This window comes from Numenius arquata, chromosome 1 (assembly GCF_964106895.1).
Source record: "Numenius arquata chromosome 1, bNumArq3.hap1.1, whole genome shotgun sequence".
Lineage (NCBI taxonomy): Eukaryota > Metazoa > Chordata > Aves > Charadriiformes > Scolopacidae > Numenius > Numenius arquata.
Window position 1 is genome coordinate 113391757 of NC_133576.1, and position 17565 is coordinate 113409321.

The following is a 17565-nucleotide window of genomic DNA, read 5'->3' on the forward strand; positions in this document are numbered from 1 at the left end:
ACATTGAGATTTATTGTCTTTCAGTTATGGAAATCAAGAGAATATTGCAATAAAATTATATCAGATCAACAAAGAACAGATTCTTCAAACATAAGAGCAACCTCTGAGTTACTTGAGTGGGGTTTCCTTCTAAGCAAGCAGCTCTAGAAGGTAATGCAACCACTTGAGATCTCAACAATTCAGTAATTAGAAGTAGTACTGGGCTGGCTAATAGGTTACACTCCTCAGATGCTTAGATGAATCGGGATCTTCAAAACAGTGAATAAAGTCTGTTTTACATGTGTAATTAAGGGAAGTGTAAAGAACCATGAAAAATCAGAAGCTACATATTTAGAATTGTTCGCTTTAATAGGCAGTAACAGTAGTAATCAAGAGGAGGAAATAACTTTATTATACGATTTCAAGCAGAATTCCTATGAGTGATGAATACCAAACTACTATAAATAACAGCAGGAACTACATGGAGACTAATAGATGAAAACTATATTTGCTTATTACTCAATATGTTGAAATTACTACAGCTGTGAGATGAATATTTCAATTAATGCGTGTGTATTTCTCAACTGTAGATTCTTTTGAGGCCTCTTTCAATTTGCAAGCACTCTAAGAGTAGCAAAGAGTGTTTTCCCAGAAACAACTCTCTTGGATGACAGAAAAGGGGGATTAATAAATATAATCCAGGCTATTGCAGGGGATGTGGTGGGGAGACTCAATAAGGAAGAAAAAACAGACTGATCCCATAAAAAAAATTCTCTTCCCTTTCTCACCGTCTTCCCTAAAGTTTTAGTAAACACTTGTTGGTCATTAACTGGAATATGGTGCAGATATATTTTTGAAAGCTAATCAAAATAAATCACATCATCTTAAATTTACTTGTGCTATGAACTTATAGTTCAGAAAAGGAGTTCAAATTCCAGTGTAATTTGGAACGGTGGAGACATGACACAGGAATCACTGCAGGCTCACTACCTTGATGTAGATATGTGGGTTGGTGAGTGTGTGTGCTGAACAGGGAACAGGTATACATATGATAACATACTTGAGAGGTAGAAAGTGCATTAGTACTGAGATTTTTTTTCTGAAAAGAGATATTTTCCCTTAAATAAATAAATAAATAAAATTTTTCTTTTGTGCTGTTTCTCTGTTCTTCATAAACTGAAATCCAAGAATTATGCATTATATAATTTAGGGCGGAGCTACTACTGGTGAAAATTGTCCTCGTTATTTGAATCTATCTCAATTATGATCCTTCTATGGATCTGAAGCAGTATATTGGACAAGCACAAAGCATACAGTAACTGTGCATCTCAAAATGACACACAGGACTCTGCTACGCTATTGCTACAACACCTGTATGACATACTACTAAATGACCTTATGCCTGTCTTCAAGTGGGGAAAAAAAGAAGAGCTACATGACAACATATGTGTTCACGACTGGCTGATATGTCCCAATGCTAAGAATTAAAATCCTTAATTTTCAGGTCCATTCAGCCACTGCAGTCCATAGCTTCAACTTAAAGCCTAAGGCCTGTCTATTCCAGCTACCCTGAAGGGTGAAGGGTTCTTCCCCTCAGAAATATATTCAGGAGAGTTGAGCTTAACTCTTTATTTTATTTTGCCCAAGTTTTTTCACTGGTGGCAAAACAGTGCCAAAACCAACACTTTGCTTTGTCTCATTCCAACTTGCCACCAGTGTACAAACAACAGGACCCTGCAGGAGCACAGGCTGACTCAACTCTTCCCGGTCCCTGCCAGGAAAAGGCATCCCCTCTGTCCCTGGAAGATCTAGTCATCTGATAACCATCTGATTAGCTCTCAATGATTCTTGGTACAACCAGGCTATGGCAGCAAGCAGGAGGCAGAAAAAGGACAGAGGAAGGGAAAAAACCCACGTTTGATTGGATGGAAACGGAGGGCAGAGAGCTGAACAATCCCACACACAAGCATAAGTAGAAACTGCTAGGGGCCAGGAAAAATAGGAAGCCAGGTTTTCACATGAAAGATGTGAAGGAAACACATGAAGATTATGAAGGAAAAGAAGAAACATTTCCACCACACTGGATGGAGCAGAGAACTCATGAGAGTTGAGCAGCAGCCCAAAAGGGCCTGGTTTTAACGCAGTGGGACAGGAAGCCTGACCTGTTCTCGGCAGTGAAGAGTTACTTATTCCACACAAAATGACTCTCCTTCAATGAGAGGGTTTCACCTCACATTTCCTATAGCCTAAAGGCTACAGCAGTTGTGTAGGAAAAAATTATTTAAGCTTCCTCGGGCAGCAGAGAAAATTGAGCACACGTCTCAAGTATCAGCAATGAATATAGTATGCAGTGAGTTATTAAGTAATAGTGAGACGCTGGCCATCTCATGTTCTATTTTATGTTTAGCATAATGCCCAAATCAGTCAATATGCTTGAAAATGTCCATTTCACCAAATGCCCTATTTATCTTGCCAGTGCTGAAAACTGCCCTGTTTAATACTCACGGGATTTATGCAATTCTAAGCACACACAAAAAGGGAAATGTGGGCAAAACTGGATTAGAATTCAGAGCAATTGCTCCTGCTCCACATCTAAATCTACTCACACTTGAGGTGTCTGTCATTTTGTTGCTGGTTATGGAGGGAATCTAAATTTACCAGGACTATAAATTCAGCACTTTAAGGACTTCCACTTCATTAGGATGAATCCGGGACATAATCCCACACAAAGTCCCCACTGGAGAAGTTTTGCCATTTAGATCTTATATGTACAATACTGCATCACCTACTGCTGAGGAAGAAGCCAAGAGTGATGCACTCGTGCCAGAAAAAAATAATAGTAGGTAATGACTAGTTTCCTCTTCATTAGGATCTTATATCTCTATCTGAAAGACTCTCAGTGCCGTTCTCTCAGGAGGGATGTATTTGAGCACACAGTACTACAAATCCTCTACTGCAGTGATGAGCCAGTTTAAAGGGCATTACTAAGATTATAGTGTAGACAGTGAATGACTTCAGCACAAAGCCCAGTAAAGTCTTAAAATAATATGCAGAGTACTCCACTGTTTTTTTTAACTGGTTAGAGTGTCTCGGGCTCTTGAGCTCACAAGCTCTGCCTAAAGAGGAAACGTCAGAATAAGAAATCAAATACTTTGAGGGCCCTAAAATAAAAACCCTTTAAGGTAGAATAGTTTTAGGGGCAGCAAATAATAGCATGCTCTAAGTTCAGGGAATCTTCTCTTCTATGACCTGCTCTTGAACACCACAGTAGTAAGTGAAACGAATATTCTCACAGATTTCACTAATGCGGGATCAAACCACAAACCTCTAGATGCAAAGAGCCTCACTGGAGGCACTGGGCTTTGAATTAGGCTTCACATGTTTCTTTAAAGGTATCCTTACAATTCCCTCTCTAATTATTCTGTTCCACCCTAACCACAAAGCTCGAAAGCGGCAGCAAGGTGTGTGGTAACAGCATTCCTACAGTCCTAAGAAAATGCACATTATACAGCAGAGTGACAGAAGTGCTATGCTGGTACTTAAGTTAAAAGTTACTGAGATTGGAATCCTGGCAAACATTCAGGGCAATGCTGTATCAAGCTGAATGAATTAATGTTTTACTAATGACTTGAACTTAAACAAGTTAAAATCCTTCTTCAGAAAGGGGAAAAAAAGAAAAATTCTGTCTTTTCAAAGAGCTTCCTAAGGGCCTACTGCTAAATGAAATTCTTTCTATTACTAAAACCAAAAACTAATTAATTAATTCTGTAAAAGAAAGATTAACTGAAGAAAACCCCAGTGAAAACAAGCCACAATATACTGACTTAAGAAATTCCCATGTAGGCCAAACCCAAGCAAAAATCAACACAGATCAAATTAATTCATTAATTTACTGTAACAGGACTTTCACTCTGGTTGTATTATTCCTGGCTCTTAACCTCCTCTTCTTAAATACTTCAATGCCAATTATAAAGAACAGGTCATACAACTTCAGGGAAAATTTGAATATCATCCAAACACAGTTTGGGCTTATGAAATAAAACTAATGTCTTCCTTTTCCCAGAAAGTACACAAAGACATTGATAAAGCAAGAATGGTCTTTATATTGTAAGATTTAGCAAGGCAAGCAGAATAAATTAATATATAAATTCTTCTAACTCTGTTTTCCAGCAGACTTCCTTTTCAGCCTGCACAGTCTTATACATGTCATGCTTTCCAAGACTAGGTCAGAAGAGGTATCTCCAACTACAGTGCACTTTTTAAGATTAAGAGAATTCCAACTTTCACAGGAAAACTCCAAAGAAAGTTCATTGCCTTAAACTAGCTCCCCTGAAGTGATGCTAAACTAGCACCCATCTAAACTCTTTGTTATGACTGTTCCTCATCATAGCCGTTTGGTACTACAAAGGCTACGTACACAGATTGGATCCCTTTTATTCAAGCAGACTTCTAATTCCTCATCACTCAGTGGTAAATATAAAGTTTCAGTTTCGGCACATTCCCAATGCCTACCAGCCCACAGTAAAAATTTGGCAAATGTAAGTTAATAACATAAAGTAATACAAATAAGCTTTTTATTTCTCCTGAACAGGCAATCCACCATGTGTTTGCTGATACATGGTTATACTCCTATGGAGAGTGTTTCTTACAATACTGAGAATGGTGTAAATTAGGATGCACAAATTGCAAAAGTTTAATGACAATGTATGCCTTCATTACCTTTTCTCCATTTTTAATTTAACTTGATTCTTAGTGGATTTCCATAGTTTAAGATTCACTACCTTTTCTTGGTGGAAAACTGTCACATATCTGAGTTTGTTTGAGAAGTGTTTATCCGTCTTGTATAAATGGGGTCAGATGGGATTCACCCAAGCGTACTCAGGAAACTGGCAAGAGAGCTCACCAAGCCTCTCTCCATTATCTATCAACAATCCTGGTCAACAGGAGAGGTACCAGATGACTGGAAGGTGGCCAATGTGACACCCATCTACAAGAAGGGCCGGAAGGAGGATCCGGGAAACTATAGGCCTGTCAGTCTGACCTCGGTACTGGGAAAGATCATGGAGAGGATCATCTTGAGTGAGCTCTCACGGCAAGTGCAGGGCAGCCGAGGGATCAGGGCCAGCCAGCATGGGTTTATGAAAGGGAGGTCCTGCTTAACCAACTTGATCTCTTTCTATGACCATGTGACCCGCCTTCTGGATGCGGGGAAGGCTGTGGACATTGTCTACCTGGACTTTGGTAAGGCCTTTGACACCGTCCCCCACAGCGTTCTCCTGGAGAAGCCGGCAAATCATGGCATAGACAAGTGTACTCTTCACTGGGTAAAAAACTGGCTGGATGGCCATGCCCAGAGAGTTGTGATTAATGGGGTGAAATCCAGTTGGCGGCCGGTCACCAGTGGTGTCCCTCAGGGATCAGTTTTGGGGCAGTATTGTTTAATATCTTTATTGATGATCTGGATGACGGGATTGAGTGCACCCTCAGTAAGTTTGCAGATAACGCCAAACTAAGTGGGAGTGTTGATCTGCTTGAGGGTAGGAAGGCTCTACAGAGGGACCTGGACAGGTTGGATCAATGGGCCAAGGCCAATGGGATGAGGTTTAATAGGGCCAGGTGCCAGGTCCTGCATTTCGGTCACAACAACCCCAGGGAATGCTACAGGCTTGGGGAAGAGTGGCTGGAAAGCTGCCTGGCAGAAAAGGACCTGGGGGTGTTGGTGGACAGCCGGCTTAACGTGAGCCAGCAGTGTGCCCAGGTGGCCAAGAAGGCCAACAGCATCCTGGCCTCTATCAGGAACAGCGTGGCCAGCAGGAGTAGGGCAGTGATGGTGCCTCTGTACTGGGCACTGGTGAGGCCTCACCTCGAGTGCTGTGTTCAGTTCTGGGCCCCTCACTACAGGAAGGACATTGAGCTGCTGGAGCGTGTCCAGAGGAGAGCCACCAAGCTGGTGAGGGGTCTGGAGAACAAGTCCTATGAGGAGAGGCTGAGGGAACTGGGCATGTTTAGTTTGGAGAAGAGGAGGCTGAGGGGGGACCTCATTGCCCTCTACAACTACCTGAAAGGAGGGTGTAGAGAGGTGGGTGTTGGCCTCTTCTCCCAAGGGAATAATGGCAGGACCAGAGGAAATGGTCTGAAGTTGCGGCAGAGGAGGTTTAGATTAGATATTAGGAAGAATTACTTTACTGAGAGAGTGGTCAGGCACTGGAACGGCCTGCCCAGGGAGGTGGTGGAGTCACCATCCCTGAAGGTATTTAAGAAACCTGTAGATGTGGCACTTCAGGGCACAATCTAGTGCCTGAGATTGTAGGGTGGGGTTTTTTTTCGTGTGTGTATACGGTTGGGCTCGATGATCTCAAAGGTCCCTTCCAACCATGAAGATTCTGTGATTCTGTGAAATAGTAATCTAATTTTTAAAGAAATCAAGAAACATGGCAGTAACATTTCATCTACTGATCAAATGAACCTTTATGGGAACTCTTGGGACTCTACATTGTTAACTGGCAACTGGAGTAAAAAATGCTAAACTCATCCTGAGGGCTATTTAGAATCCTTCAGTGAAACCAGGTTGGGAAATCAAAACAAGCTGAGCTGCTGTGCACAAGGTTCTCCGACAGCAACCATTGTCCCTTCTCCCATTTCATTCTTCTCCAGACCTCTTTAGTCTGTCTGAAGCAAAAATATTTGAAACCAACTTATTGTAGCTCACTTTAGGAATTAGTGTCTTTCTACAGGTTCTCATGTCACTGGCAATCAGCGTTACTCCTGAGAGTTCTCAATTCTTCCCCTTAAGCCTAGTCTGTCTCCTTAATCCCTTTAATTCTTGCGTTTTGACCTAATTTTACTGTTCATTGTCATGCTTCTTTTGCTGCTAGCAAGGCCTTATTATGTATCATAAGAATATAAAAGCTAAATTGTGGATTACTTTTAAGTAAACAGCCTGCTAAGTACTCATAGTGCTATCTTGAGCATTATCTTTGCCTCTCACCAGATCAGGTCAAATGGAATCAATGGCACTATTCAGCTCCGTAAAACCAGAAGGATTCAGCTCCAGCTGCTGAGCCGGTCAATTTTGTTGCGAATACCTTGTTCTTTGTATGATTATTCAGCAAGTGATCTCAGCATAAAACTAGAAAAATATCTATCACCAGGTGATGGTGTGGAGAGATTTCCCTTTTGTCCAACCAACCCAGCAGTTGGGCTGCCTATTCTACATGGAAGACAAGACTATTGGCTCTGACTTCAAGAAGAACTGGAACCAAAATCACCTCACCTTAAACCCTGATCTAAACCAACTGCCTAAAGGTTATTCTGGAACGTATTGCTCCTAATTGGTCTGTTCAAGTCATTTTATTCTGTAGAACATACCAGGTATTAGCAGAAAAGGAAAAATATAGGGGAAAAAAAAGAGGGAAGGAGCACACAAAAAAATGAGAATTTGTTTGCCCTATGGTAACAGTACTTAGTTGGAGAGTGCAACATAAGAGTCCACACTATGTTAAAAAAAGTATTTAAGAATTCATATACACAGGAGGGAAACAGAAATTGAATTAAAAACTGATCAGAATAGAAGTGAGGGCACATTATGGGGAGCATGGGTTCAAAGCCTCTGAAATAAAGGAATTGCATCCAAGTCTTCCACGTTTGGATGAAATGCCCTAACTTCTTTATAAAAGGCAATTCAAAACACAATTGCCTCTCCTTTCCTAATCCCCACCCCTTCAATTACACTGCTTTTCTTTTGTTAAAAATGACAAATAATCCAGGATGGGGAGCAGAGGAATGCTTTGCTTTTGGCTAAAACCACCATTTGAACCCAAATAATTAAAACAAACTAAAATTCTCTTGCCAAACCAAACGAGTACCTTTTTTCCTTTCCAAAAAACATTTTTTTTTATCTGGATAAAGCAGACCTTCTTTTCTATCTATATATTTGGAAGATAAGGTAATGTTCAAGTTCAAAATGGAAAATTCAGTCATTTCCAGCAGTCAGTCTAAAATGTCAGTATAAAGAAACCAATGTAACTGGTATAGAAGACAATGAAAATCTTTCCACCGAGATTAGTAAGGCCTATAGTAGACTTTATATATGCTCCATATAATCACTTCTACACAAAACACATAGCTACTCCTGTATACAGATATTAATTTTGCTGTGACCTTGCAGCCACATTCACAACAGCGCACCCATGAACTAAATTTTTATTTCCAGAAAGGTTTATCTTTAGGAGTCTTTTTTGGTTTGGGTTGCTCCTTTTAATAAACTGTAGTGTCAAACTGCTATTTAAATCCCTTGGTAATACTTACAGTAAGAAGTGTGACACGTGGAAAATTGTTTGGGCACCAACCTAGAGTATATCAAAACAGCAGCAATGCGCCTGGCAACTGACCAGAATCCAATACTTGGCAAGTGTTGGCAAACGTACCGCCAACATGTGATGCCCTCATTTTTAAGCCAAAGATAAATGTAGTTGATGTTTCTTGCCAAGACTAGTGTGCCCAAATGCCACATGTGAGGTCAAGCAAGGATGCTGCAAATAATTCCCAATGATACTTTACTAGTCTGCTTCTTTAAGAACTGTCAGATATTGAGTCAAAAACATCTGTTCCTACACTATTATTATAGCTCACCCAGGAAAACATATCAGTGTTAAGGCTTTGAAAAGCAGCACTGACAACTGTTTTAGTTTGATAATTATACTCAGGAGTGTAATAATATTCCCTTACAAATGAGTAAAGCCCACCAGAATGGTGAAATTCCTAAAATATATATTTTAATTTGTAAAATGATGGATGGCAGATTAAATTATATTTCACAAACTTAAGGAAAGCTTTCTCTAAGCAGTAGAACAGTGCTTCTTTAATTAACATAATTTCTTGCACACTCATATTTGGGAAAAGTCTATGAAGTTTTCCCAGAAATTAGGTTTAAAGGCTAACTAACTTCAGGGAATTGTTTTTGAAAGACTTGCTTCATTGGGGATTTCAAGAAATGTTAGTACAGGAAAATGCAGCGCTGTGTTAAGACATTTAGAGATCTGTAATGAAAAGTTTAAATGAGATTTAGCTAATGATGTAAATCACCAGTTTCACTGAGCTTTGGCTTTGCGATGCTTTGACTTTAAGTCAGAAAATCTGCCCAAAGAGCCTGAAATAAAAAAAAAAAAAAATAAAAAAAATCTTGTTTCTTTCCTGCCCTAGTGATCCTTACATTCCTAAAACAGGCATGACAATCTGTCATTACTTCCCCTTTGAAACCATTCTACCCTTGAGGCTCTCTACCGCAAGATACCATTTAGCAGCCCTAAGGAAGCAGTTTGGAAGACTCCAATTAAAAACTGAGCAGAGAGGGAAGTTAGGTAAGGGAGGGACAGATTATGGTTTAAATTAAGGCTGAACAGGAAATTGGCTTCCCCCTTGCACATATTTTTTTGTTTTCTTAGAATGCTCCAGGCCGAAATCAGCTTTATCTCATTTTTTTCCCTCCAAACAGTAAAATTTAATGGAACTTACTCTGTCATGAAAAATATTTTTAGTATGGCACAAGCCTCTTGCAACAAAAACCACTGAGGCACATAACATGAATGTCTTCCATAGGTGCTGCAGTCCTGATTGATGGTCCCCCAAGCTCCAGAAGACAGGATAGGAGGAGGAGCAAGCAAGGCAGACTTCTATGATGAGAGCACTAGCCAAGCAAAAAGCAGGTCAAGAACGACGTCATATTTTAAAAATATTTGGGGTCAGATCACTATTTAGAAGAGATAAACAATCCTTCACTGACTTCACATGGCCAAAACTTGAATGTTTCAGAGTTATCCATAACACTTAAATAGAATAAAGAATATTTCTTATGTGAAGCAAAAATGAATACAGCAATAGGCTTTTACAGAGAAGCTCTGCTCTTCATCTGGCATTCCTGTTACCCCAGACCCAATACCCATTGCTGGGCAAAGGAATGTATTTGACTGATATTGCCTCTGGAGGTATGGGTTCTGAGCCGGGGTTTGAGTTTACTCCCAGCTTTGGTGTATGTTTGTTTTATTATACACAATCATCAGAATCTGGCCAAAAATTTGCCTTAAACCAGTTCAGCATTCACGTTATCTGAAGCTGCATATATCATGAGAGAATATCTTCTACAGATTGGATAGGTGGGCATTTAGATCGATATTCTTTTTTAATTACCATGACTTACTGCAGTGACATTAAAAAAACAGACAAGGAGGGTATAAATTGAAGGTAAGTGATGGATTTAAGTTTTAACTGTGCATTCTCAGTGCTAGTTTCTCGTGCAAGGAGTACAAATGCCTCACACAACTCATACCGGAGGTAGTGTGAAATTGTAGTGTGCAGATGCCTGAAACAGGCACAAGATCTCAACACACTGGAGCTAATTTCTGTGTCAACTTTCATTCCACGCGGATTAGTGCCATTTTGCACAGCTGAAGCACCAACTCTATGCATATATTTGGCAACGCCATACATATCCATTTTCCCCAAGCTTTCAGTAATATGAATTTGCTGCAGACATGGCAGTTTTTCACTAAGTCTATGAGATTTAAGTTACTCTGTGAGTCTGTTTTTCACTAATTAAAAAGGCTCAAGCGTTTTCAGCTGGAACTTTTTCTTCAGTCTAGTGAGTCTCTCAATAGTGTGCAAATTTACATACCACAAATACATCCAGGAGTTCAACTATCAGTCTAGATTTCCTTTTTTTTTACCTCCTCACAGGGAAAAAAAAATAATCTGTTTTCACTGCCTTCTGGTATTATTGATGCCTTTACTAATCACTAAATTAAGAATTTAATAACATAAACATCAGGGTTCACCACTGTCACAGGCTTGCACTTGCTAAGAAGAGTTTTTTCTCCACCTTGTTAATGGAAGGTGAAGGTCACTTCTGAGGAAAGAGATTCAACTGAGACTATTTTGCAACCTTTGTGAAAAACAAAATTCCATACTTTCTTCAAGGTTTTGCTAAAATGGACTCATACCATTTTTTCAGTATCAACAGATCTCCACATAAACACTTTAAGATCAAAATTCAAAACAAAACAAAGAGCAAATTCTTAATATGAACTACGGTAGTTTCTTTCAAAACATCACAGAGATAACTCAGCAGCATCCAATATCCTACAGGGTCTTCTTGGTTTAAGTATAACAGAAATGCAAGGGCTCGCCCACTTTATAGCAGATCATCTTGAGGCTAAATCCCTAGGTATGAAGAATTAAAACCTTTTCTAACCTTAAAAATACCAGTGCTGATAAATAGCTGAATTGTGTTAAATTTATTTCACTTTCTAATTACTGTTATAAAACATGCAATTTAAAGCCAGGAAAGCACTACAGCCATACATATGCAGGTAACTGACAGTGATAATAAGACCTTTTTAGAGCTTAAAACTCAGCCAGTTTTTTCTCATGAGACTTCTAATTTTGGTTTGAATACAGCAGGCCTATGCTCTTGCTTGTGAATTACAGCTCTTCCTCTCCTTTTATTCTTAAATCGCCTTCCTTTCTCTTCACATTGAGCAGATTTCTGTTCTCTTTAGTTATACTTGGAAAAAGTTATCACAAGACAGCCATAATCCCTGAGCAATTCTCCATTTGCCTAGGCTGCAGGTTTCCCTCTTAGGCAGCAAGTAAAGTTTCTCTCAGTATCAAATTTCATGCTTTCAGACCCTAAGTCACGATTTGGTACATAGCATAGAATCATAGAATCATAGAATGGTTTGGGTTGGAAGGGACCTTAAAGATCACCAACAACCCCCCTGCCACGGGCAGGGACACCTCCCACCAGACCAGGTTGCTCAAAGCCCCATCCAGCCTGGCCTTGAATACTTCCAGGGATGGGGTATCCACAACTTCTCTGGGCAACCTGTTCCAGTGCCTCACCACCCTCACAGGAAAGAATTTCTTTCTGATATCTAATCTAAATTTCCCCTCTTTCATTTTAGAACCCTCATCCTGTCACTCCACTCCCTGATAAAGAGGCCCTCCCCATCCGTCCTGTAGGCCCCCTTTAGGTACTGGAAGGCTGCTACAAGGTCTCCCTGGAGCCTTCTCTTCTCCAGGCTGAACAACCCCAACTCTCTCAGTCTGTCCTTATAGCAGAGGTTCTCCAGGCCTCTGATCATCTTCATGGCCCTCCTCTGGACCCGTTCCAACAGGTCCATGTCCTTCCTGTGCTGAGGACTCCAAAGCTGGACACAGTACTCCAGGTGGGGTCTCACAAGATCTCACAGGTCTCACCTGCCGGGAAAAACAGAGCAGGCAACGGGCCAAGAGCTGGCAGAGTGCTGACATGGATCTTTTCCCCTCACTTACCCACCACCTAGTCTGCTGTTTCCCTAACTTGCTTACCACAAATGCCAGCCACGTGTAAGAGGATAAACAAAATTCCAGATCCACAACAAAATTCACACCAGAGCACTTTGATGACTCCTTATACTTGGCCTCCATACAACTGCCTGAGATAACAGACTCGGGCCCCAATTAGACTATCATCATTTAAGAGGCTGACAAAAGAATTTCTGCATTTGTTCTCTTAAGTCACAGTATAATGAGCAGGGCAGATCAACCATGAAAAGATGGAGCTAGAGCAAGTCATGCTCTTCTTCTCCTATTTGCAGTTCAGAGACGATGAACAAATATTCCAAAACACACAGAAGAGCATTTTACAGGGAACACTAGAGGTATCTGGCAAAATCAACTTTGTAATTCATGTTATTTGAAGAGAGCAGAGATTGGTGTTGTAGGTTCCCCTCACTGAGGCATGAGACAACTGGAAGACATAAAATACTTGGGCCACAAAATATGCTTTATTAGTGTTTTGGTTTTTTTTTTACTTTTTCGAAATAACATTAGCTGAGTAATATAAACAAATATTCATTCATTGAATCACATTTTGAAACCCCTCCTGATTTCAACTGGATCATATATCGACATATATCGGCAAAATTCAGCTTCAGTCGCACTTACTGAATTTACAGCATTAGGCACTGTGTGGTAGCCATCACAAACTTGTTACTACCGCAAAATTCCTGATACAGGAGACAGAAGTCTGAAGCCTGCCATTCTACTGTTGGTAGTCTGTGCATCTTTCACTCAGATCTTGTGTTTAGTCTCCTAGAATGATCTGGCTTAAAATCAAAACCACTAAAACAATAGTCTTGGTACAACTGAAATTCTGCCAAAATATACCTGAGCTGCAAAACACTGGCTTTGATGTTTTTCTGAAGAGGATGGAAATAAAACTAGGTTAAATGGCTGTATTTTTTCACCCCTGTTACAGGTTCTAAAGAACACTGCTAATAAATTTTAGTTATTTTAGACAGAGAAATATTAATGTTTTGATCACAACATCTCTTTTAAATACAGTTTTACCATCTTCAGTCAAGCAGAAAATCAGAAATATTCTGAAATGCAGCACAGCTCATTTTTCACTGTGTCAACAAATAGCTCCAGGAAGGCAAAGACCATCTTACCATCTAACTGAGTAGTCTGCAAGATGATAACGTTGTCACAAGTTCCAAAGGCTCTAAAAAATCAGCAAGCACCTTGTTATCATAATGATTTTTTGTATTATGAGAAATAGCATGCTGTTACTATTGACAGGGTGTTACAAGCCTGCCAAGTGGAAGCAGATGTGGCAGGTCAGCTTCCCAATGAAAGAAAAATTCTTGGTAGAGTCGGAATATATTAAGTGCAATTTGCTTTAACTATGCATTTGTCACTAGAAAGTGTTCATGGAGAGAATGTCTCACAAATGTTGAATTCTCAAGAAGCAACTCAGTTTTAAGAACTGATGTTAATCAGTTTGCTGAGAGTAAATTTTCTTCAGTTTAAATTACTTCCATCACAAGAAACCCTGAAATATGTCAGGGCTGAGTATTTGTTCACCTACCAGAAGAACAACTTGAAAATCATGAACAATGTCACCATGACACCTGTCATAAGAAAATGATGGTATTCCTAAGAAAATATAGCACCCTGTGCTCCATTATCTTTATTCAGTTTTCAATTTCTCTAACCTATATCTCAGTTAAAAGAAAAGACCTAAGGAAGATAAGTCATGTTACTACTTGTTCTCTGATGTAGCAAATATTTGCAAAGACATTTTCAAAAGTTTCTAGAGGTACTGTGCCTTCTGTGCTTGTCCAGCACAATGAACAGGAGCACACACTTTAATATCCTACCCCCAGCAATGGCAGATGGTGACAAAACTGTTCAATCTGTGATAGACAGGACAAATCCCTGTACACTGATCTTAATACCATTAATTGGCTGTGCTTCTTGTGAAGCAGTAACACAAGCTGAGTACACATGAGGTGAAAGTAAGCTAACTTGAAGGATTTTTTCTAAGACGTTTATGAATAAATCAAGTAATAAAATTCATTGCCAATTACTCATAGAGCTATATATCACATATTAAAAAGGGTATTAAAGTAACATAATCTAGCGACCTGTTACCGCACACAGGAATGTCTACATTTAGGGATATCCACATTAAGTATAGACCTTTGGATAGGAAAAAAAAAAGGCCCGTTAATGTTTTCTGTTTACCCCTTAAACTGTCCTTTCCTTGTTCTTTAAAAACACACACACACACCCCCAACATGTTTTTTTCCTCAAGTGAGTATATGCCAGTATTCTCAATGTGTTTTTATTCTTTCCTTCTGCATCCTCCACAATCCTACAAAATAATATGTTAGGAGAATTCACATCAGTCACGTGACAAAGGTCTTTGACGAGCCATTGAGGATTCTGTTAAGTAGGTAGAATCAGAACTTGAACTCTACACAACATGTACATCAGAGACAATGCGTCCGTATGAACAGTCTTATTGCTGGAACCTTTAAACAGGCAGGCAACCATAACTGTAAATAAAATTTTAGAACGTTTCTCAAGACAAAAGGCTTATGAGAATTTATGTGTAAAAAGCCCGAACAGGGAATACAAAGGTAAAACTACAGAAAGCCCAGGTATCTGAGTAGTCTTAGATAATTTCACTTTCTTGCCAGTGTAGGTTTTTTTTCATTAGATGCAATTACCGTATCAACATCTCTCTTTGTAATCACCAGAAATAGTCCACAATATGGGAAAGTCATAACAAAAATCATATTCCAGGAGGTAACTCAGACTTCCCTCAATTAAAGTCCCCAAAGTATACTTAAACTCTTTCTCTTTCAAGAAAACAAAAGCATAGATATTATGAGTACTCACCACCGTCTTCAACCATGAAATGAAAAATGTCACTGGTGGCATTGTCACCCCCTCGTAAAACATAGCATATCTTCATATCATCAATATCAGCTGGAAAGAGTTAGGAAAAATAGATTTTATTTAAAATGCTGAAGAAATGCAAGAAAAACTTCACATCTATTAAACAGTTTCTCTTCAACAGAGAGAGGTCAAGGTTCCTCAGCTGAGCTCAGGAATTTCAGTATTAACAGTGCTGAAGTTTTACAGATACTATTCATTCTCACTCCCTTTACTTCCCTCTCCCCAGTGCCCTCTTCCTTTTAAGATGTATTTACAAAAAGAACTGAAAGGAAATGTAAAAACATGGGCTCAACAGTCAGAACTATTTCATATTTTTAGTGGTGCATTTTCTTAAACAGAGGTGCATCTCTACTAAGATATCGATTCTTTCATTCTGCCTCCTGAGATGTACCATAGAGGCCACAGAAAATCTGTGGCTGAGACGAGACCAAAACCCAGGGTATTTTGTATGTTAAGTTCTACCCTCCATTCAAGAGGCGAAACAAATTAGTCCATACGACCTCCCACCACCACCTCTAGAACTAGATTAATTCTGGCATGTGGTCTACCTCTAGGACAGGATATCTCTACACATTCTGCAGTAGAGAGGTCTCAATCTCTTTAGTCCCCTAAAAAAATGCCCTCTTCACCAGACCATCCTCCCTAGCACCATGTTCTCAAAAGATATGGCATATAATCTGTATGAACTGTCATAAACAGTGCTCAAACACAGTGATTGACTGTTTTAAGAATCCAAATAAAGGCAATTAAAGTAGACAGACAAAACTAAAGTAAGAAAAAATTCAGTGCACAATTTTGAACTATCAATTGCAATAAAGAAAGTATGTAAAAGGTAAAAAATATTTATTAATATTGTGTTTTCTGGTTTCCTTGAGCAGTGATGAGAAACATGTAATACGTAGAAACTAATCTTTGTCACTTTCTTTGAAAGACTGCTGTTGTTAAATATCCACATCTGATAATTTTTTTAAGAAAAAGTTTTAGAAATTAATGGCATTAAAGTGGAGCTCAAATACCATCCAAGTTCTCCCTCCACATTAGGGCATATGCATTAGTAAAAAGAAGCCAAAAGCACTTCTGTTAAAGCTCCTCAAAATCCTCAGTTCCAAAAGTAGCCAGACATCTTCTAGGGCAAACAAGTTAAGAACCTTATCAGCAAATATATGTCACTGAAGAATCTCTTCCATAAATGTCTGAAAGTTAAAGATCAAAAATTCATGGGGCTGTAAAGAGGATGCAAACAAATACCTCTTCATGTCAGTGGAGAAAATAAATCTTTCATCCTGCAAACACGCAAGTACTCAGTTCTGCCCTTGTGGGTAGCCCTATTGAAATCCATGGTTCCAACATATATAAAGATAAGCACTTGAGCCAGTGTTTGCAGGACCAGGACCACCTCATCAAAAAAGCCACTTGTCATCCAAACATCTTAATTTTGTCAAAAGAATTGCAAAGGAATGACCTGTTTACTGTTCACTAATATGTTCAGAGTCACTTGAGCAATTCTACACTTTCCTTCCACAGTTGATTCAGTTATGATTCGGTAAGCACAATTCATTACTGTATTAACTACAGTGCCTACTAAATATTAATGTGATATTGGAATTCTTCAACATAATTTTGAAATCCATCCAACATAATTTTCTATTAAAAAATATATATTTGTCTCCACTGGATCAGGGCACTGATTTCACATTTAACATTCTGCAAAACTGATGTGGTTATTAAAGGTATACATATATTGATATGTATTCTTTAAAAACCAACATCATTCACTCATCTCTCTGAAAAAACTTGCCTGAAAAAGAAGATAAAAAGTATTATCGGGGTCAATACTGAACAAAATCATCGCTTGCAAAGTGCTGAATATTTGGCTACAGTAGCCATGTAGATACCTTTGACCTCAGGAGGTTACATAGAATACTGAGACATCATCCAAGCTGTATTATTGACAAGCCAAGTAACAACTGCATTTTGGTCATCTGACAAATGTACACCAGGCCACATGGCATGAAAGAGAATGGAATATGTACCTATCCTGAGTAGTCCCCCCTCCTCGAAAAAATGGGGTATCACTGTGCTATGCAGTGCTCTGCTTTCAAGGAGCATCCACTCAGTAATTCTACATTCTCCAATGCAAATGAAAACCCACTAAAAAAGTGATAATCTGTTTATTTGCTTACTCCCATTCTATTCTGTTTCTCACTTACTCTGACAATACTCTTAATACTACTAGCAGTCCACTACTGAAGCCTCACATTTAAGGAGATGTGGTGGTTCCCAAAGCTTAGACATGGTTTT

General features: G+C 39.2%; 1 protein-coding gene across 1 annotated transcript in view; it reads right to left on the reverse strand.

Annotated features, from left to right (window-relative positions):
• Window positions 1–17565, reverse strand: part of FREM2 (FRAS1 related extracellular matrix 2) — a 145174-nt gene that overhangs the window by 121396 nt on the left and 6213 nt on the right. Inside the window, exon 2 of the mRNA XM_074146953.1 lies at window positions 15205–15294. Coding sequence (XP_074003054.1) covers window positions 15205–15294 — 90 coding nt within the window. The remainder of the gene's footprint in view (window positions 1–15204; window positions 15295–17565) is intronic.